General features: G+C 38.1%; 1 protein-coding gene across 4 annotated transcripts in view; it reads right to left on the reverse strand.

Moving 5' to 3' along the window:
- The window catches only part of PLCB1 (phospholipase C beta 1), a 447,562-nt gene that overhangs the window by 287,179 nt on the left and 136,186 nt on the right, over positions 1-24,197 (reverse strand). For 3 of the 4 annotated variants that reach the window (XM_039359463.1, XM_039359461.1, XM_039359462.1), the window contains exon 3: positions 17,624-17,692. In XM_039359463.1, the coding sequence (XP_039215397.1) occupies positions 17,624-17,692 (69 nt within the window). Of the gene's footprint in view, positions 1-17,623; positions 17,699-24,197 lie in introns of all 4 variants that reach the window. The other variant, XM_039359464.1, reaches the window with a different exon arrangement.

Genomic DNA, 24,197 nt, shown 5'->3' on the forward strand with positions numbered 1-24,197 from the left:
GACATGACGCATCCGGCCCGTGGGCCGGCAGTTTGACACCCCTGATCTAGAGCATTACTCATTCTCTATTGTTCTATGCTGAGTAATAGTTCTGTGCATTAGTGGTGGTAATCATTAATTTATCGCTTTAGTCAAAATGTATGCTTTTTTCTTGATTTAGTTTGCACATTATATGGCTGGTTTGATTTTGATTTTGCATGCTCTGTGAACCCAGCCACTGTGGTCTGTAAGGTAGACTAGTGAAATAACAATAGTGGAAGGAGAAGCAGCACTGTGCAAAATGATATTGATATAATAGCAGACCCAAATAAAGTATGATAGCATTATATCTGTGTAAATCTCAAAAGTCTCTGTTGTCCTTACAACTGAAATTCCCAAATCAGTAAAAACAAGGGCTTCTAATGAACATGAGGTTCCTTAACTTGCAAAGGTAAGGATGTTCATGCCAGAGAAATATTGAAACAGAAATCAACCCAGAATAGGAAACTTTTACTTCCTGCATGAGATTCCAGGTTTTGAGGAAACAGGGATGGAAAAGAGCTCTGTAAACAGCTCTAAGTAATTGGCAGTAAAAGTAGATAAACCTGGTCAAGATGAACTATGAATAGAACAACTTTATTCCTTTTCTTGTATAGTCACTTAGTTTTTATACATTCACATAGTAATATGATATTACTATGTGTGCAGACAGAACAACCAAGTTAACTAAACACAATATCTCTATATGGCAGTTTTGTGTATTGTCATTCATCTCAACTTGACTGCGGCAGTGATTTAATTTCCACACTGACTGCTTTATAATATGGTGATTAGGCAGAAGAGATTTAATTTGCACTTTTTCAGTTTTTACACTATGATAAAAGCATTCAGCTGAGATAAACAGCCTTAACCTTAATACTAAAAAAAAGCTAATCATCACCATTACCTAATCCTTTTTCTTTATTGGCTCGTGATTCATTTTTATTTTGGGATATACATTAGTTAAAATAAGTGTCCTTCCAAGAAATATCAATCAGAGTTCTTATTCCATTAGAAAATTTGGACACAGATTGTTACACGAAGGGCTGACAAGCATATCCAATGCCAATTGGTTTTTTTCTTTTTAAAAATATGTGAGATTCAAATGCACAGGTGCAAATTTGGAACTTATATTATTTGCTTCTATACTTTAAAATCACCACCAGTTTACATATGCACTGACCCAACTCAGCATCTGAGTGTTTAGTCTTAGGATTCAGTTCCAGAAAAACTCATCAGACATGGGCTTTATTGTGTTTGATGGGTTCAAAGAGCTATAATCCCCATACATGGCCATTTATTTAATAATCTGATTTCGGCCATAATCAAAGAGACACTCAATGTCTTATATCTTCCAAAGAAGACTTGACAGTTCCATCAAATTTCAATTGCTCTTTTGACATTTTTCTCAAGCCACTTGATACTTTTTTTCATGAGAGGGCTACCGTCTCATTCAATTCCTGTGGAAAATCTGCTTTTTGGTGGCCCATCTTTTGTTGTGAGACCTAAATTCCAATTATCATGTCATGTGTTCTTTGAGGTCACCTGCTGCATAATTTGCAATCTGCCTGAGCAAACCTTTTCATATTTGGCATCTACTCAGAGTGTGTATTACATACACTATTTTCCATTTATACAAATACTTGTCATAAAATTACATACAACCATGGCATTGTAAAAGAATTGGCATTATATTGTATTTAGAGACAACAAACTGGCATTATATTTTAATACATTGGTTCATTCATTCATGTGGCTATACATGATTAACGTTTTCTAACAAGACTGAAAAATGAATTATATTCTTCTTTTGGCTCCCAAAAACTTGTGTTACATCTTCCCTAGCAGTCGTTCAGTTTTTAAGGACATGATATATATTTGATGTCATATATATTGCATGACAATTCACACTGAAAATTGGTGGCTATAATGCAACCCAGCCGTGAGAGCAATTACTATGCTTCCCTTAATAGAGATCTATCTTTTAAATTCAAGAGGATTGTAAGATTTTTTTAAAAAAAAAAAACAGGCAAGCAAGGCAACAGTGTGATTCAATATGATTTGAGCTATCTCTCCATCTGAATTTCATCTCCCATCCTCCCTTCAAATAGTGCACCATAGCTAAGTGATAAAATATTGGTAAAACAGCAATGGGCTTTCAATGTTTGAAGGGTCTTAGGGAAGTTCCACTAGTTTTTAAGGTGGGGTAATGATCTGGAGTTGAGGGGGTAGGGGGGTAGACAACTAACCAGGTGTAGCACGAAGATACATTCCCTCAATATCCTACTCATGGGAACTTGTGACTTTCAATATAACTGTAATGCTGTCATTTCTTATTTAACCAGATTTTCTGCAGCTATATTTTTATAATATAATGTTATATTATATTATATTAAAGTATAAAACACCCATGAAATTGAAAATGGTGGGAAAAGGGGAAAGAGGGGATTGTAGGATAAAGAGGAAAAAAGAAAACAAGCATTAACTTTTGACTCTTTTCAGTGCAGTAGAATGGATATAATTTTACAGCCTCAACTTTTTTATTTTACATACTCAATATATACTAGTCATTTCTATAACAAAAACATTGTCTATTCAGTAAATATCAAAATCAAAGTTTCATTTTTTTTCTGTCTCAAGCACAAAATCCAGAAGCAGTTTCCAGATCGAAACAAAATTAGATATATTCTTTTCTTTCATTAAAGCACTTAATTTGCTAGTTCCATCAGTTTCTCCAACCATTCCTCCATTGTGGGAATTAATATATCTTTCCATTTTTAGTCATAAAGTATTCTTCCTGCTGTCAGCACAAGTAGCAAATATAATAAGTTCAAAGTTCCAATTTTTTTACCCAAGTCCTTTATCCATTAAACCCAGAAGGAAAATCTCTTTAATTTGTAAATATATGTGCAGCAGTATTTTTGACACTATCTTATATATTCTATAATTGGGCTTTTGGCTTTCTGACAAATTATGGATTTAATTATATTAATTTATTTAGTTAACACCTAATCAGTTATCTAATGCTGCAATATATTTAATTCATTGTTCACCAGAAAGTAATTAGAAACCTATTTTTCCCAAGATAGACATTCTCTGAGCTGGAGTACTGCCAATATTAAAATGCATATATTCACAGAGATCCCATTCATTAAGACCAACGTCAGCCCCTAAAATACATTTAAGAAGTCTTTCATTTAATTTTCCGGGCATGAATAAATGAAGTTCGGAACAGATTGAACATTTATTAAAGGATGTTTGTGTTTTGTGTTTTCCTAAATAGTTCCCTGTTGTTTTAGCATTCAATATTGTTACAAAAGATGTCTTTACATTCAAAGGCACTTCACTGAAGCAAATGAACTGAAAGACCAAAATAATGCCTCATGTAGTTGATGGTGTGCCTTCGAATCACGGTTGAGTCCTGGCCATGCCTAGGCAAGTCCTCGCAGGGTTTTTGGGGGCAAGGTTTCACAAGTGGTTTCCCTTGCCCCCTTCCTAGGGCTGAGAGAGTGCCACCCAAGGCCTCTCAGCTGGCTTCATGCATAAGGCAGGACTAGAACTCCTAAGCTCCTAGCTTCTAGCCTGGCGTCTTAAGCACTATACCAAATTGGTAACACATCTGAAATAAAGCAATTTGCTTCCGCAATAGCTTTTAATCTTTAATTAGTTCACATACATTATACCATTGGTTTATTTAATCAGACTGTGTTGAACAAACAATTGCCTTGATTCATACGAAACACTAAGCCACACACTTATGGCCATTGCAGCATCCCTAGGGTCATGTGATCAAAATTCAGATGCTTGGCAACTGACTCATACTTATGACGGCTGCTGTGTCCCAGAGTCATGTGATCCTCTTTTGCAACCTTCCGGCAAGCAAAGTCAATGGGGAAGCCAGATTCATTTAACATCCATGTTACTAATTTAATAACTGCAGTGATTCACTTAACGGCCATGGCAAGAAAGGTTGTAAAATGGGACAAAACTCACTTAACAAATGTCTCACTTAGCAACGGGAAATTTTGGGCTCAATTGTGATTGTAAGCCGAAGACTACCTGTAATGAACTTTTTTTTTAATGCTCTATGCAGGTGAACAATATGCTGGCCAATAGGTAATATTTTTATAAATGTTATGCTTTGTGCTGACTGTTTATCGGTACGATATGCTCAACAGAACACTTTATATGACAAGATGGAATTATTCAAGCAGAAATTCAGATCAGGCTGGGTAAATTGACTATTTTTTGCCAGCGTTCAACATTTATTCTTGGCTGTAGAAAGTCACTTTAATATAATTGATTTCACTGCTTCCAGGTCTATGAGGATAGCCAAAAGCAAAAAATAAAAAAAACAAAATAAAAAAATAAAAGAAGTGCTTTGAATTTATTAAAAGGTAAAAATAGAAATGATGACAAATGAAAGTAGCGAAAGCTAACTCTCAACGTAAGGCAAAGCTGAATATTCTTTATGAACAGCAGCAAGGCTGTTTTTTTTTTTAATGCTGATGTTTTCAATAGATAATAACGGCAAGTGAACATCTCCATTCTAAGTTTAAAATACTGCATTATGCATATTCAAAGTTCTATAAAACTAAGCAATGAAAAAAGCTAATATCCTCACGACTAAACTTCCGTTCCCATATAACAAAAATAAATAAATGCACATTTTAGGATTTTAGCCGTCAATAGGCAAAGGCAGACAATATTATGTGCTAATAGAAAATTGTACCATCTAGCTGGTTCCTGGCTACAAGTGCCAGATCATCATTGGTATTTAAGGAAGGATGCTAAAGAAGAGAAGATGCAGTCTCTAACTCTTCTGGGGCTATGTTTCGATTTGCTTTCCTGGATTGCAGACAAAGGTGATACATACTTCAGCTATCTGAATGAAATTTTATCTATCCATCTATCTATATTTGAACCTGGCTTCTAAATACAAGAAAAAAAAATGAAGCAAGCACTAAGCAGATGCACTAGTGCTGCTTCATTGGTCATATCTGCATTTCTACCGGGTGTTTTTAATGGCAGTATTTTACAACAAAAAAAAAGAAAGAAAAAGAAACACAGCAAGAGGTATCTTCCAAATACAAACAGCGATTGCACTCCCCCTATACAGAGCAAGTATGAGACAGAAGCACATGTTTTTCCTGCCCTTTCAAATTTATACTGTTTTAAAATAATATATTTTAGCTACTTTTCTTTCCTTTTAACTATTTTTCAGTTAAAATAAATAGATTAGGCTTCAATAGATTAAATTTTTAAGACTTATTAGACTCTTTTGAAATGTAACCATAACTTTTTCCAGTGAGAGGAAACTGTTATCTCATTATTTGAGCAGCTGTCAGCTATAAAATATGATCTGGAATCAGTGAAAAAAGATTTTGAGGCTTTTGTTCAAAATTACGAAGCCAGATCCACTAATCCATTAAGGCTTATGCAGAAGCTCCAGTTAAGCCACACATTCCAGATATGCGCTCTGATAAAGGGCAAGTGATTAAAGTAAAACAAACCAACAAAACTGTGCAACAATCCAATGATTATACTAATAAATCCTTAGTTTTTGACAAAGCAAATAGTGGTGGCTTCATACATACTAAAGCCTAATATAAGAGAATCTGTGTTGCAACAGGATTGGATTATGGAGTTCTTGGTGCTTTCTGAACTTGGTTGTCTGCTTGCAGATGTTTCATTACTGAACTAGGTAACATCCAAACAGACAGCCAACCCTGTTTCCTTATAGCATTGAAGATGTTAGCTAGTCAGGTTACAAAATGTCTGCAAGCAAACAATCAAGCTCAAAGAGCACCAAGGACTCCATATTAAAGCCTCTTTGGATACAAAACAGGAAATTACCTGGAAGTCTTGTCTCGTGTCAGAGCAAAAACTAGAAAGGGGAAGATATTAATTTAAATTTGAAAAGATTAATAACTTTAATAAAAACATAAATTTATACAGTTCTAGCCCAATGCCGGGCCACATTCATGACAGTGATATTTCTGACCAGCAAGTCATTCTGTGTGCAACGTCGGCCCATGGGACACTGTAAAAGATGGATAGTTTAAATAATGTCACATTTGCAGTAAATATTCTTGTCCTCTGGGAGAAACCACCATTTTCCAATGTGGTCTTTAGTTCTACCAAACCACTGTTCGCTTAAAACAAACAACAGATTCCTCTCTGTAGCTCCTGAACAGTCTTAATATTAGACACGGGATTTTAGGAGAGTGATTGTAACTTCCCTAGGACAACCTCTTCACTGTCAATACACACAGAGAGATTTATATGCTGTTGAATGGCTTCCAAGTGCTCCAAACCAAAAATTGATTTTAGTGTCTGTTAATCAGGCTAGTATCTCTCTCCCTGATGCTATTCAAGAGGGGACCGTATTCAGCACTGCTTCAAAGTCTTTTGCCAAGTAAAAGCTAATTCGTTATTCTTTATTCATCTCTGTCTCACTTGCCCTTTATCAGAGCGCATATCTAAAATTTTATCAGATGTCAGCAAGTCTTCCTTTCCCCTAACACCCAGCCTTGGAAAAGCAAGGTGGTGGGAATCAGTCACTCTCACTCAATAAAGATGCGTCAGATTCAATTGAAACTTATCTTATCAGTGCCTTTGGTTTCCTGCCCAGGAATGAACAAGATAATAGAATACCTAAGCTGGAAAACCTTAAGAAAAACTTACTGATTGCATTTATCTAAAACAATCCCAAATTATCTAGTGTAAGACAAGGCTGCATATTAGATCCACTGCTTGTTCATCTATATTTAAATCCAATAATCCAAGGACTTGCTGTTTCAGCCCATCACCCGCCTATCTTAGCTGATTGTGTGATGGGCCAGCATTACTGTATGCTGACAATGTAGTTTATTTTATTTTATTTTATTTTATTTTATTTTATTTTATTTTATGTGCTTCCCATCTTGTCTAAAGACGACAGTTACTATGTCTACTTCACAGGTGGGAATGAGAAAAGCACAACAATAAGAAAACCAAAGTTTTAGTGTTTGTCTGATGCTATCATAAAAATTTCCAAATGGCAAATAAATGAGGAGGTGCACGCTTATAAATATCTTGGAATGACGTTCCATGCCTTTCTCTCCTGCAATGTCACATAGAGTACCTCTATAGCTACTCTAAGATTTAACCGCTCAAAAGGATCCCGTTATATCCCTGCAGCTTGCAAGGTTTTCCAAGCTAAGGTAACCCTCCAGTTTCTTTATGGTTCTCTCATTATTAAAACTATTCTTAATTTTTTCAGATCCTATTATATTTACTGTTTTTCTGATGTGTATGTCAGTATCTCTGTGTGTGCATATGTATGTATGTACGTAGTATTTTTACTATCAGATATTTTACTGTATTGGCATTAAGGCTTTAATAAACTGATTGACTAATTGATTGAGCAAGACTTGACAAAGTTACAATCTCTGCCTGCTGCTGTTACTTGAAGGAAAACATACATTGAAGGTTGTCTGGTCCCATGTAGTCTGGCACCAAGATTTAATAGATGATATGGACTACAGATCGGTCAAGGGTTTAGAATAAAGAATTCAAGAAGGTATTTTTTGAAAAAGATGATGGTAAACCTGTTTTATAAACCTGTTTTATACCTGTTCGTTTGAACAAAAATATCACTAGTGATGTGGTCATAAGCACCCAAGAGGCTAAGGTTTGCACAGTGACCAAGGGTGGGGTGGATGATAACAGTGACACTTATTTAGAAAATATATGTGGCAGTGCATTCTGAATACATAAGTCTACACAACAAACCACCAATCTGTAAAAACCAAAGTTAAAATCATCCAAACAAGGAAAAATAATGACTCATTACATAACAAAACTTACAAAATCTATCTATTGGGCTTCCCTAACATTAGGTTTTCCTAATGCTAGGGAGTTTCCCCCAGACATTAGGTCCTAATTCCTGGGGGGGGGGAAGCAATTATTAATAAATACAGAGAGTAAGAAAGGTGACCTTGAGGGAGATGGTGAGATCCATTACCAAAGTTAGAATTACCCAAGCAACCGGGGGAGGGGCGGCACCAGCATACATACAAAACAAGATAAACACATGTGACACAGCATACACCTTCCTAATTCATGAGTATTGGGGTGGAGGAAATATCGTAAAGCAAAGTTAAACTTGCAAGATTCTGTTACTACAGCTAATATTAATAAAAGTAGTTTCAGCTTTCTCGTGAAGCTGATTTCTTGGCCTGGTCTAGATAGTTGGGTGACATTACCTTTGCCGACAGCTAAGAGGGCTAGAATGTTCCAACCTGGAGCATGTACTGTATATTGCCTGACCAGATAGAATAGGCAGAAATCATTGGCAACAGTCCATCATACCACTAACCTGGCCCAAAACCTTGTAGGGCTTTAAAAATGATAATGATAAAGATGAATGGCATCCAGAAGCCCACTGAACACCAATGCAGCTCATGAGCAGAGTATCGTAAAAGCAAACTATTGAGTGCCCAAAATTACGTGCCTTACTACATTCTGAACCAGTTGAATATTCTGAGTGTTCTTTAAAGTCTTACATAGAATTCACTGCAGTAATCTAATTGGGAAGAAGGCATGAGGGACAATGGACAGAGCTTCCTTGTCCAGGAACAGGTGCAACTGAAACAAGAGAAGAGGGTTAGGCCCAAGCCCAAAGATGAGACAGTGAGATCCCATCCAGTTCAATCTTTTACTTGCTTATACCTAATGGACAGAATCTTGCCAAACTAAAGCTATCTATGCTATTAGCTATATTAGTCGTGGTGGTGCAGTGGTTAGAATGCAGTACTGCAGGCTACTTCTGCTGACTGTTGGAGCTAAAAACACCCAGCCACAGGTGTCACCACTTCCAAGATTGTCCACCAACTCTGCCTGAGGATCTGAAAGATGAAGAATCACTAGATTAGGGGGGGCACAGACCAGTCTTGCTACAGTTAAGTTGTAACCTAATCACCCCTATTCAGGCCTTCATAGACTCCTCCTTAATGGAATAACATCTATTGAAAACTGGATAAGCTTAGTGACTGTGGAATGATAAGGAACTAATGGTTGGGGGATAGGGAATATGAAAAACAATATGAGAGGAATTGACCCAGAAATGGAATAGGCCAAACATGTCAAACTTGCGATGTCACGTGACGTCACGCGATGTACAGAAACTTTCCCCCCCATTGCCGGCAATGGGGTGGATGCAGTTTCCTCGTGATGCGTCCGGCCCATGGGCTGGCAGTTTGACACCCCTGGAATAGGCAATTTATGAGAAATAGATATTGATGAATTACAACTTTTAATACCCTCATCACTAGTCACACTGCTGGGAAATGCAGTACACAATATCTGAAGGGAGACCAGTTTACCTAGTTTGGATAATAAACCTGAAATAAGGGATGTCTCACTGATTAAGCAAAACCATGAACACAACTACTGTTAATTGTGAGGTTTTGTTGTTGCTTTTGGATTACTTAAATTTATTTTGTTGTTCTGTCCCTTTTTTTTAAAATCTCCCTTTATGTAAGACACATCAAGGAAGGAGGGGCACAAGCCAATTTTTTATAAATATAAGCTCTTAAATAATTTTAAAATAAATATTTGGGGATTCTTTTTAAACTGACCAGTCATTTGGACAATGTATCCAGATATGAAGTGGTCAGTGGTCTTCTCTTTGATGTCCTTTGGATTGATGGATCTGGCATCTGGCTCCCCAAACTAAATTCTGAACCTACCCCATAACAATAACTCCTTTTTTTTTACTTTACCCTTTTCAAAATATTTATTGAAAATAAGTATTTTTAATATCAGAAGCTGGTTTTGGAATATGCTTTAGAAATCCATGTATGGTGACGCTATTAGCCCATCCTGTTGAAAAATGTATGACCACTGAGCAGAAATAATAAAAATGCACCACACATTTAAAAATGAATGTTCACCACAGTTGACACTATTTCGGCTTGTTAGTAAGATCCTCAGAACTATATAAAGATTCTAGTTTCCATAGAAACTGTTGGATGAATTTCAGGATGTTAAGCATATATGTTAATCTCTATTTTCATTTTCCAATTGCATTTAAAGTGTCATTTCTAGTTTAGCAATGTAAAAAAAAATGATCATGATCTACAGCTTTTTACTGCATCAATATGCCTGTATTTCCCAGCCACCCTCCCCACCCACACCACTAATAGTGATGCTCTGGCTAATCCTCAAACAAAGGTAGGTGTCAGGATATTTCACTGGCTGAGAATTAAAATCCCGTGATTTACAACAGCCCTACAGTGGTCAGATTGGTATATGTAGGGCAGTGATGGAAAACCTTTTAAAGACTGAGTGCCCAAACTGAAACCCCAAACCCACTTATGTGTCGTTGGGTGCCGGGTGGGCGTGGCCCATTGGGTGGGTGTGGCCAATTGGCTGGATGTGGCTGTGGTGGTAATGGCAGACTGCGTTGGACTAAAAAGTTCAATCAATTCCAACTTTGCACGATCTTTTTTTTTCCTGTGGGAAGTTGAAATTGATTGAACCTTTTTTTTTTCCACATGGCAGTGGAGGACTAAAGCGAAAAGGTTTTATAAAACCCAGCTGAAGGCCTAGGACTGGGGCGATGGCACGCACGCCCACAGAGAGGGCTCTGTGTGCCACCTGTGGCACATATGCCACAGGTTTGCCATCATGAATGTAGGGAATAGAAGAGGATAATGATAGAACTTCTGTTTAACAGTATTAACAACCCTGCTATATGCATTGTTTTTTTTTTAAAAAAAATTGCCCTCCTGTTATTCTGCTTTTTAAAAAAAAAATGTGTAGCCCAGAGGTGATCATAACTGCAATGTACTGTATCACAGTCATACTTCTAGAGATTAAAAACTTTACAAAACTTGCCAGATGGCTTATCATAAATACAGCTGATCATATTAGAGCAAGCTTTGCACTGGTTAATTTTTTTCCCCTGCAGTCAACCAGAGCAATGGGAGTTTAAAATAACATCACAAGCTATTATGTTCTAGATTTAATTTATGCCTCATCCTTCTCAGCTTTCCTCTAGCAACGCAAGAGGCAGGAACCTGATTCTATTTTGAAAGAACTGAGATTTCCGCTTGTCATCCTATAAATGCATGAGCTGAATCTTTCAAAGAAGGAAATGTTGTGATATTTAGAGTAATCTGACACTTGACTAACAGATGCTCTTATAGGACTACTTGAAATTGATTTACAACTGCAGCCATGAACATTTTAAAGAAAGAGTTAAGAAGGTGAACAACAGATGTTCATAATACTACTTTTCTGTCGTTCTCTATACATGCATACATATTCATAAGATGAACTATGCTCAATAACACAAAACCAAATCTCTACCACATTTTATCTATTGAAAGATTTGATGTTTGGTTTGGAAGAGAAGCAAAATCAATAGGGTATGCATATTGCAACAAATTAAAATATATGTTTTTATGGATCAGTTAAGTTAATCAGCTTTTCAACAGCATCCTACCTTACAAGTATTTTATTAACCAAAATAATTAATAAGGCACAATGCATATTGCCTTTGAACTGTAAAAGTATTCCTTTTAGAATATTCTTGCATGAAAAATACATACCTGGAAAGTTCCACTACACAAAACATAAAGATATACTTGTGTGTTGATATGTACATGTTGCTTTAAACCTTCAAAATAGAAATCTGATACAGCAGGAGTTATAGAAAAAGGGCAGAGATGAAAACAGGATGAAGAAGTGGAATAATGTTTGCATTCCTGGTATTACACATCCTAGTTGTTGGAATATGATCAACAGCATGATGGTTTCTTGAATAGACATTATACCTAGCACATTAGCATATACATGCTTGGGGTAAAAACTAGATTTACTTAGTCTTCTGGAATACTTGTGCCATATTGTGCCGAAAAGTAACTGGTAGTGTTTTAACTGTAAACATGGGTGACACATATGACACAGGTACAATAAAGTCTAAGAACCTTCTTAATGTTATTAGGTTGGAAATCATTTTTTTATATATTTCTTTTCTCTGTCTTTACTATATTCTTATTTTCTTCCTCTTTTGTTCCTATTGTCTACATTTTGTTTTCTTCTCTTTTGCATCTTTCACTCTTTCTTCCATTCTTCTTTCTTTTAGTTTGTATTAGATTTTATATTATATCTACCAAATGGTGGGATTCAAATATATAAACAACCGGTTGTCTGTGGGGATGCTGCTTCCGGAAGTCCATTCTGGGCCTGCGCAACAAAAAATTAGCTACCGGTTCTGCCAAAGTGGTGTGAACTAGCTGAATCCCTCCATTGTTATCTACCCATATGAAGATCTATCTATCTATCTTTCTGTCTATCTGCCTAAATAGACACAGACAAACAGACAGACAGTAAGAGACCTGTGTAAATCCCAACTTATGAGCCGAGGTGGCGCAGCAGTTAAGAGTGCAGTACTGCAGCCACTTTAGCTGACTGTGTTCAGCAGGTCAGCGGTTCAAATCTCACCGGCTCAAGGTTGACTCAGCCTTCCATCCTTCCGGGGTAGGTAAAATGAGGACCCAGACTGTTGGGGGCAATGTAAATATATATATACATTGCTTACTGGTGTACACCGCTTAGAGAGTGCTTGCACTTAAAGCGGTATATAAGTCTCATAAATAAATAAATAAACTTTCCTAAACATATCCCAGTAACAATAACAGCAGCCTTAAACCATAAAACATAAAACACAGCAGCAAACTTAAACCATAAAACTAGCAATATAGAGTATGAGGGACCTAATCCATTTCATAGTCACCAAAACCAATATCTATATATGGGATAAATCATGCCATTCTAATTTCCCTGTTGAAATAGCCATGTTTTAATAGATTTCCTAAAAACCAGGAGGGAGGGGGCCTTTTGAATTCCTTTCCACGGAATCCTATTCCATGGAAAATGGGCAGTAATTGAGGACGCTCAAATCTGAAGTTCCAGAATATATCAATCTCTGAGTGAAAGAATACAAAGAGAATCCATACTACCAGGCCTTATTGTGTACAGGCAGCTGTTATAGGAAGGTCCTACAGATATATCCATCTTTTGAACAATGCAAAACAATAAAGGTGCTAAATCAGTGGTTCTCAACCTGTGGGTCAGGACCCCATTTGGGGTCGAACGACCATTTCACGGGGGTCGTCAAACAATGCAGTCTGCCATTTTTCCCCCTTTTCCTTAGCTGTGCTACTCCCTTTTATTCTATTGGCTTTTGAAAGCCAATAGAATAGACTCTCTTGAATAGAGTCTAATTCCATTGGCTTTCAAAAGCCAATAGGAATTGTTCAGGCTGTCTCTGCCCTGCTGAGCCCACCAAAAGTCCCATTCTGACCGGTTGGGTAGTCCTCGACTTACGACCGGTTGGGGGTCGCAGCATTAAAAAGGTTGAGAATCACTGTGCTAAATCAACACCCTGAACAACCTCTAGAAGCCAACTGACAGCCAGTTCATCTCCTGAAATAGTGATATTAGAGCCCCATATAGAGTGCATTGCAGAAATTGAGTTGTGAGGTATTTAAAGTTGTTCCCCAGCTCCCTCTCAGATACCCTTCATGACCACTCACCCTTCCCTTCCCTTCCACAGAACAAAATCTCAAAACAAAGCATTGGGCTGCAATTAATTTTTTATTACAAAAATCTAAGAATATCTCTTCGATATATGAGAAGACCAGATACATTCTTATAAATATATATAAATCTTGCCAGATGTTGTTTTTCTTCACAGCATGCCAGCTTCTCAACTTTGACTTTTATTGCTGTTGTTCTTATTGTTGTTAATCAAAAGTGTGTGTGTGTGTGTGTGTGTGTGTGTGTGTGAGAGAGAGAGAGAGAGAGAGAGAGAGAGAGAGAGAGAGAGAGAGAGATGGAATAGGGAGCCTATTCATGGAGATACTCATAGAAGCAATTCCAGGCACAAGAAATAGCAAGTAAGAACAGCTACACTTGTGTAAGGAGCAGATACCTTGCTGTTAATGTATCTGCTTTGATTGCTGAGTAGACAGACTGCTTTGATTTCTCTACAAAACTTCTGGCTATCAACAACCGACTAATATAATACAGGTAAAGCTCAATATCGTCAAAAATATAAAAGCTGTTCTTCAAGCAGCACATTGTAGTTAAAACTGCTTGCTACTGAATGGCAGAAAACAATTTGAATATGTTTATGGAGCTTAATACAAGCAGCTGCATAGGTACTCCTCAACTTATGACAGAAATGAGACCACAATTTTCCTCGCTAAGCAATGTGGTCATAAAGTACAAGCACATTATTTAGCAACAGCAATACCTGCAACCCCCGTTGTGGCTGATAACTGAATCCAATGGTTGTTAGGGGAAGCATCCTCCTGCAGGAAGCTGCAAACCTTATGCCCACAGCCAAGTAAATGGCTGCTGCTGGGTGGGTCATGGAACAAAGGGAGGGAATGAGAGGGTCAGGATAGCACATCAGGGTTTGCAAGAAGCTCTGTAATGCTATGTGGGAATGATCTTCAGGGAAGAGGGGAAGAGATGCTGCCTAAGGAATGATCAGACGAGAGGAGGAGGAACTGCACTGATTTAACTGTCAGAAAAAGACACTTAAGAAATACCTACCTTGATTGACCAGGCTGTAAAAAGAGAAGGTGGGAGATTTGTACTTTCAGACTTGCAAGACTTTGTTAATAATGCACCCTAAAAACAAAGCAGAAGTAGCTGACCTGATCATGTTTCTTGTTTGGTTTACCTGGAAGGACTGATATGAGCTGTACAGGCTAAGGAGGGTCGCAATGGGCGAGCAATGGTTTAGGAGGGGATGTGCAAGAGGCATCATGCAGGTTAGGGAGTGTCTCTGATAAACATTACATTTGTCAGGGAACGTGCACAGGGTGCCAAAAAGATTATGAGAGGCACCAAACTGGTTGAGAAGGGGTGCAAGAGGTATGCAAGAGGTGCCATGAGGGTTGGGGAGGATGTACAGGGTTGCAGAAGAGCCAGAGGGGTTTTGTCACAAGTCAAGAAGGGTGTGCGAGAAGTGTTGCACAGGTCAGGGTGCACAGTGCTGTGCAAGAAGTACCACACTGTTTGAGAAGGATGTGTGAGATGTGGATCAGGTCAGGTGCTCAGAGGTGTATGAATGGCTGGTGTGATGTAAATGCAAAGGGGCTGGAGGAAAGTGCGCTGGTAGGGAAGACATCCTATTAACTTTCTGAGGAAGCTGGCAGGAAAGATTGCAAATGGCAATCCTACGATTGCAGGAAATTTGACAATCGGTTCTGAATGCAAATGGGTTACCAAGAACCCAGATTTCAATCATATGACTACTGGGTTGCTGGGATGCCTAGAACTCTGAGGACCAATTGTAGCTACCATCCATTCAGCATTTGGAATGGTAGCTGACTAAATGGTCATAGATCAAGGACTACCTATATTTGGGATGCAAAATTATATATTCAGGATGCAAAAATGCATACCCTTCACTATTTTAAAAAGAATGATATGCCAAAAAACAACTTTTACTTTTCACTTTTAGATACTATAAATCTTCCTTTTACTTTTCACTTTTAGATACTATAAATCTTCTCATGCTATTCATCTTAAAAATCAATAATCAGGGAGAACTACTTTGATATTTACACGCAAGCACCATAAACTGCTACTCTGGATTTTCAATTATACTTCTAACCTTTTGAAAAGCTTTTGCTGCTGAAGTGGGCCCTCGGAAGAAGAGCAAAATATCTCAGAAATAGCTATTAGCCAAATATCATATTCAGGTGCATGACCAGCTCCGCACAAAGCTGCCATTTTTAATTAAGAAAGGCCAAGGATGCTGCTTGTTTATGTATTTGAGATTTGGGGTTTCCACAAATGCTGTTAAGAGTATCTTTTGTTTGGAAAGAAGAAATGCAGCTGTTAATGACCAGGTAAAATACCACACAGCTCTCACCAAGACATTCAATTTAATATGCACTAAATGCAACATATGTTTGACTTTAAATGAAATGTTACACCAGATCAATTTTGCTGGACTATAGGCAGTATATAGTACCAATAAAAAAATACAGCAGTCAATAATAACATAACAGTAGGCCATGTACAAGTATAATAAAAATAAAAGCATACACTGATGGCTTCAGACACATTCTCAAAAAGCCCTTGAAGACTCAGCACTTTACATCTTTCTGGCAAACCTTAAGAGTGGAAGCCATTCTTGCCTCATATGATAAGCCGCTGGAGACCCTGTCTTCTATCGCATCGGGGATGGGATGGGAGGCCTCCCCCCCAGCATTTCATGGTAGGTGGGCACTCTCCGAAGGAGCTCCCTAAGGATCTGGATCAAGTGGGCAGGTTTGATTAGGAAAACATGACCAGGTCCCAAGTCATTAAAGGTAGTGACCAACCCTTTGGCTTTTACTCAGAAACATACTGATACCCGACATAGCTCTTCAGTACTGAGGCTGATCAATAAATATGCAGGCATGCTTGTTCAAGGATAGCCCCATGAAGATCAGATTACAGTATTCTAAGCGAGAGGTGAGGGACTGTCCTCAATGCATCCTGATGCTATTAAAAATCAGTTTAGTAAGTGTGCCTAAAAATGATCACTGATTGACGTTATCTACAGTGATCCCCTTAAAAAGGGACATGAGTATACTTCCAGCTTCTCATGAGCGCAGTTATTCAGACTAATTTGGCTCGATTTAACTGGATCATATTATAGGCATTTCCATCAAACTTTTCAATTCATTTGCCTTAATATGCTTTTTAATAAAGCGCCAGAGGTCTCATTAATGCATTAAAAACCTCACAGTTAACCTTATGCTAAGTAGTAGTGAAAACATATTCTGAGTTCTTGTATGGTCACATGCAGGGCTGGCAATAATATGCCCTACGTTCCTGCAAACGAAAACAAGGGAATACTTCTATTAAGATATATTCAACTGAAGTCTCCAAGATGTGATTAATCAATGTGTTTAATTTTTAAAACTATGTGCCTTTCACTGCAATATTCACGAAAGCAAAAAGAAACTGTGAAAAAAATCATGTAATCAGAGTAAGTCTACATATCACCTGCCAGGCACACTACATCTGGAAACAGTAGAAAACCATTGAGCAAATTAGATTATGGAATTCTCTCATTTAAAAAAAAATCCTCCATACAAGAAAAATTAACACAGGACTAGCAGTGTAATATAAAGATTAGAGGGATTTTTGAGTAATTTATTCACAAGGAAGGAGCTAACCAGTATCTTCCAGGGGGAATGTTTGTGTGAAGAAGTAGTCATTCATTCCTCAGATAAACACCTTCAGATTAACACAAATGTCATTTCTAACTTGTGAAATATCTGGACAAAGGAATATCTGCAGTTACTGAGTCAGGCTTATCACATAGCTACCCTAACAAGAGTTTTCCCTCAAAGGTATTCTTTAAAAATTGTGCAAAAAAAAACGTACAATATTCCTATAATAAAGCATGTCATGGTTCTTTAATGGAATCACAATAAGTATCAGCATGCTTAAGGCATCTTTTCTTTTAGTATGTTCTTCATGTTGTATACTAAATGATCACTGCCACATTTGTAACGTATGAAGAAATGTTTCCTACCTTAGGGGCTCTGGCAGGTTTCCCACATCGGGCATCTTTCACAAAGCTGACATCCAACAGTTCAAATTCCTGCACCTGATAGAAAGGGGAAAAAAGCCTCATGATTTATATTGTACTATACAAATGATGCAATTACATCCATTCCACTGCGTTTCTTTATATTAAATTACCGAAAGCCAGCTTGCATTCAGGTTCTTAATATGTCTAAGTAACGTCTAAGCTCAAAGCAAAGCCAGATGGACTACCTGTAATTACAAATAATTATGACTATCCATCAGGCAGTTCAGAGATGGGAGAGTTTGTAATCCAGTTCCTGTGGAAGTCACAAAATGGAGGAAAGTCTGCTCTAAAAAAACCCCATCAAGCCTTCATCCTTACAGAACTGCTGTTCTCTAGGGCCATGTTCTCCAGAACATGCTGAAGTCCTACTGAAAGTGTCAATTGCCTGTATAACCAATTAATTTAAAAAGGACTTTCAAACATGGCATACTAATTTGATTTAGAAATGCAACACTAGTCTAATTGCTGGGTATCTTATGCATCTGCCTGGATTTCTTATTAGCTCAGCAAGATCACAGCAATGTAACAGGTTCTAGTGTTCTTTAAATATTGAATATTGTCAATGCCAACCACACTGAAGATCTTTTTTATGCTAATATAGAGGCTTATTTTCTCTATATCAAAAACAGATATCTGGGAGAAATAAACTACTGTGTTTTCCCCAAAATAAGACCGTGGTCTTATATTATTTTTTTACTCCAAAAGATGCATTAGGGCATATTTTCTGGTTAGGTCTTATTTTGGGGAAAATATGGTATCAAATGTGTCCATCTGGCTGATGATCTTAACTGAGGCTTGTTTTTGGGATGGGGCTTACATTATGAGCATCCTGAAAAGTCATGCTAGGGCTTATTTTCCGGTTGGTTCTTAGTTTTGGCGAAACATAGACAACCATGACCTGGATGACTGAGGATCTCCATAAACATTTGGTTGTCAAGTGTTTTCCAGGCTTCAATTCAAAGCATTTACCTTTAAATCTGTTAAATAGTTTATATCATGGCCTCCTCAGAGGCCAATTCGGAGGAAGAGTTGGAACTGGGACCGGCTGACAGGGAAGGCAGGCCAGTGGCTGAGGACAATGCAATCCTGGATCCTTCAAGCATCAGGAGAGGATCAGCTGCTGATCAGTGTTGATAGGCAGTTAATCTCCTCTGATGAGGAACAGCTGTCTACTCCACTAATCTAAGGGCAGGGAGAGTGGAGTGTAGGCAAGTCCTGAGAAGGACTGTAAGGCTACTCAGGAGGAGATCGCCCCACCCTTCTTCACAAGGAACCCCTGGAGGGGAGTAAGTCTTTGCCAGGAACAATTGTTTGTTTTAGATTACACTCCCCCAGCTACAAGGCCCTATGCATTCTACATATAACCAATGCATGAAAAGCTGCAAGCCAGTTCCTTCTTGGTCAACTGGAATGTATGAACAGTTTCTGCCTTCAGATAGCCTGTCCGCATTGTTGAGTTCTGTTAGCGGATGAAATACTTCATAACATGCAGGCAAACATTGGTCAAGATTGCCCAAATGTGTCATTTCCTTCTATGCGATATGTTCTTCAACAATAAGGGTGCTGAACACCAGAAACTAGGATGTCAACACTAGGCTAACCTTTACCCTGAGAAATTAGATTCTGATATATAAAGCATAAAAGTATAGAACCAGAGTTAATAGAAAATATGTAAAATATGAACTTGCTCGGTAGAGGGTAATATCCCAAATGATGAGAAGATTCCAAGAAGACAACCACGATTTCCTTTCGCTTTTTTTTCAACATTCTTGGCATAACAGAGTAAGAGGTTTTCTTAAGTAAGCCATAAAAAAAATCACTGTTTTTTAAAACTCACATTGATCTGCAACATCTTAATTTCTAGTTTATCCTCAAGGCGTCTGCAAAAGCAAAGATGATCTAAGATCTAAAATTCAAAAATCAATTCAGTCATCTGTAATTCCCATGCACCACGCTGTAAGTTACATCCATACTGAATTCACACAATATAAATATTTAATCCATAGCAAAACAAAACCAAAGCCAAACATCAACCGCTGAACAGCAAACATGTCAAAACTGAAATTCTGCTGCCCTTCACATTTATACACTCAAGGGAAAATGCCGTCTCCCCTCTTCTGCGTGGTTTTTTTTTTCTGTTAAGACTAATTGTTTTTCTTAAATTCTTTGCTCTCCTTTGAGTTAACACTTGGGGAGAATTGAGCAAGAAGAGCACAGGTAGTTCTTACAATCACAATTTCCAAAACATCCATTGCTAAGCAAGGCAGTTGTTAAATGAGTTGGGCCTAGTTTGTACAGTTCTATGTATGGTATTCTCCAGTCAACAGCTCTGTGTGTGTCAAGGATGTACAACTCCCATCACTCAGTCAACAGAGATGATGGGAATAGTAATCCAATGCATTTGGGGGGCAGGGACAAATTGAGGAAAGATAATTGGACCAGCAACTCAGTTGTCAAGCAAAGTGGTTAGTAGGTGAAACTGCAACTTAAGTGCTTATCTTACTTCAACTTTCTTTTGCTTTAGAAACCTGTGAGGTCATAAATGTCAGGATTGAACATAAACTTCCTTTTATACCATGTGTAACGGTGAATGGTTGTTAAACTACACAGTCATTAAGTGAGGACTATCTATACTGCCTATGGTATTTTGGCACATTACTTGTTTACTAATATGTTCTGCTTCTGACTTCCTAACCCTCTTAAAAAGCACCGTCTTTCTTGTAACTGTTGCTACAATGGAAGAATTATTTTCTTGCACTGGCCAATCAAAAAAAAAAATTAAAGGGTGTTTTTGTTTGTTTTGTTTTGTGGGGTCTTTGATACTCTTTGAGTTTGGTTGTGTTTGCAGACATTTTGTTATCCAACCAGGTAACATCTTCAGTGATAGTGAATGTGAGTTTTGCTCCCTGTTTATTATTGGCATTCAAGCAGAAACAATATTTGTTCCTTGGTGGAGGTTTGCCTACATGCATATTTCTTCCACTTATGTCCTTTCTGAAGTATCTGATACCCATATGTGGTTCTAAAAGAATAAAATTTATGTAGCTCAGGATTGACTCAAACTCACACTCATGAGCACCTATGATGTTACCTAGTTGAACCATGAAATGTCTGCAATGTAAGTGTCTTCGACTTAAGTCTAATGAAACTGAGGTGAAAATGAATAATCGTAAAACTACTATAACAGTAGTTAAGAATATATATTTAAGAGCATTTATATGAAGTTGGGCAAAATATTCTGGCAATCATCATGTGGAATTAAAACCAGAACATCTAGACTTGGTTGAATTGGGTATCTTTTGATGGTGGTGGTGAATAATCTTTCTGTCTTTTCATTTCCCTATCATTGTTCTTTTCAGATGTCATGACTTGTTGGATTCTGATGGGCATCTTCCGGGAAGAGCAGGTGAGAGTTGCTGATTGATATATCAGAATAAATCATACTATAACACATACTGCCTGGGGTTCTTCTATCACTCTTGCTGGCAGCAGGAATCAAACAGAGAAGATCCGGCAGCACGTACCTGCCCACTGCTCTTTCTTGAATAAGCCAAAATTCTTCACTAATTTGGTTTATCGCTGCCATTATCTTGGAAGAGGTTAAAAAAAAAAAGGTCAGTTTCTGACAAGCAGCATCTGTCTTCCTTGAACATAAAGCAGCACTCACGACCTGTGTTCCGTTCTTTACTTCGTGTTTGGCAGATTGTTTTGGTTTCAAAACAACAAAGCTATTGATACAATATATGCTGCTGCATTTTAAAAATCATCAGAAGCTTTAAAGCGTAATGCTGTTTAATTCAACATGCTCCTCAATGGGTCCTCTTGTGGGGCGGAGTGGGAAACAAAAATCTTTTTAAAAAAGAAGTCAACGTGCATTTTGAATGACTCTTGGATGATAAACAAAATTCTGAGGGATTTTAGTAACAGTAACATTTACCAAAATCTCCAATTAGATTTTTATTCTGTTTTTATTGCTTTGTACATAACTCAAGGCAGTGAACATACTTAATTACTCCTTCCTCCTCCTATTTTCCCCAGAACAACAACCCTGTGAAGTGAGTTGGGCTGAGAATGACTGGCCCAAAGTCACCCAGCTGGCTTTCATGCCTAAGACTGGAGGAGTCTTAATGGTAATTGTTAAAGTACGATTAATCCCGCAAGCCAATGTCTCTAGATTGAAGGAACCTCAATGTGGTGTGGGGCAGTAAGTTCAACAACAATTTGTTTTGATAATACTCCTCCTAGGAAATCCCACAGGTATGTTGTAAGGTGACCAACTGTCCTCCTTTTGTGAGTTCTGTCCTCCCTCGAAAAATGTCCTCCTACATGTCCTCCTTTTCGATATTTGAAGACTAATCTGCAGGGCTTTTTTTTTTCTCATAGAACGCTCAGAACGGCGTTCCAGCACCTTTTTTTGATGGGTTTTTTCAACTTTTGCATGAGCTGTGCTACTCCCCCTATTGGCTTTTGAAAGCCAATAGGAATTGCTGCTGAGTGTGCCAAAACACCCAGCTGGCAGACTTTGCACATGTAAGTTGTCTGCAGCGAAGACGAATTGACAAGAACTTTCCACCCCTCCCTGCTACCCAACTACACTATCTCCTAGTTAGTCCCGACAATACCTGGAGGAGACTGGAGCGGCAACACTATGGTAACTTTCTCTTGATCTTCAGCCCTGCTAGGGCAATAATGGCTGCGGGTGCAAGAGGCAGGGGCGGCGGGACTGCTGCGGGTGGGGGTGTGAGGGGCGGCAGTGGCCGGCTACCCCCCATGCTATGGGAGCCACGGGGCTCGCTCTACACGGCAGGGCAGCAGTGCTGGCGGGGCGGCTGCAGGCAGGGGCACGGCATGTAAGCATAATTACAATATCAAATGTTATTGTTACAAATGTTTTTTTTATTATGCATTTATCATATTATAGTGTATTCTGTATTATTGTTGCAATGTTTCTTTTTTTCTTCAATTTATTTGCGTCCTCCTTTTCACTGTAAAAAAGTTGATCACCTTAATGTTGGCAAATTTCTGCTAGTATAATTATTTTTAGGAAATGGTTAAGCCACTGGAGGTTTGTAAAACGTGAAGGAGATATGGAGCCTGGAGGAAGAAAGGAACTTTTTCTAAAAGCAAACTTACAGTGCAAGTGGTGTGTGATCTCAGCTCCTAGTCTCAAAACTCTTTCAATTTTGTTGCGTTGCTGTCATTCTTCATTCATTCTGCTCTTGGCAGAAGCCAGAGGCTACTGATATCAAATGGAATGATTTTCCCTCTGTGCAAGTTAGCTCAGACATATCAAAAACAACCCCCCCCCCTTTTTTTAAAATGCAACTTCTTCATGACTGGTTTTGGAGGGGAAAGCATTAATTAACAGTGGGGTTTTAAACAGAAGTCTAAGGGGAAGTGATCAATCTATGGATAATGATACCCATCAGATCTGTCTTTCAAAAAAAGGATGTGGTTCATAACAGGTGACAGAAAGGACTCAAAGCCACCACACCAATCTGATCATTCAGAGGCAATGTAGAAGCAAGCAGCACTTCCAAAACTAAACCTGCTTCTTCAGGGCAAAAAGTATCCCAACTAAGAAGAACTTGCGGAGACAGCTATTTTGTCTGATCATTAATTGTTCCTTCAGTTGGGTGAAATGCCATCTGCCTTAAAGGAAGCAATGATATGTTTCATGTCGACAATGTTATCCTTAGATCTCTTCCTGATGAACAACTTCAGGCCAATATCAACCTGCCTTGCCAATAAGGCTGAGAAGGTTAGGTGGCTGCATTTATTGAGCTGCATTCAATTATCTCTAGAACTAGCTGCTCTTTCTGTCTAGGCTCTGCAACCGCTTTTAATAAAGTCTATTTAACATTAATACATACTTAATGCTAAAGACAGAACTTATTATTCCTACAATTTTTAGGAAGAGAGAGAACAGATTCCAAAATAAAAGGACCACAGGAATCTTAAAATTGCTCTTACATAAACAGGCTGAATCTTACATTAAGATGCTAATATAAATATATTACCTCTATTTTCCCTGTCTTTCTTCTCCAAAATATTTCTTTTCATAGAAACCATTATTTCCTATTTTTGTCCGAAACTCTCTCTTTTCTTTTCATGGATCATAAAAATAAGGAGTATATTCCAGATAAGTTGTTTTTTTAAAAACAACAATTCATATTTTTATTTTTCTTCTGATTGTTTTAATGTACATGGTGTCTTAATTTCATTTTGCATGCTTCTAACTGTAAATTTAATTCTCCTCCTCCTCCTCTTTTACTGCTTTGGGTGTTTAGGGAAGGGGTGTTGTCTTACCTGAACACCTTTTCTCAGCACGGAGATGGATAATCCACCAATGGGTTTAGACTGTGTTCCTGCCCAATCAGATCAAGTCAGCCAAAGTTGCAATGCCTGTCCTGGGCTAGAGTGTCCCAGTCTCAATGCAGGCGAAGCCATGACTGACAGCAAGGCGTGTTGGCTCATAAATCTAGCCCTAGGCCTAAGTAACCTGCAAGGGCGG

This window comes from Crotalus tigris, unplaced genomic scaffold (assembly GCF_016545835.1).
Source record: "Crotalus tigris isolate CLP2741 ecotype Arizona unplaced genomic scaffold, ASM1654583v1 scf7180000019070.2622420, whole genome shotgun sequence".
Lineage (NCBI taxonomy): Eukaryota > Metazoa > Chordata > Lepidosauria > Squamata > Viperidae > Crotalus > Crotalus tigris.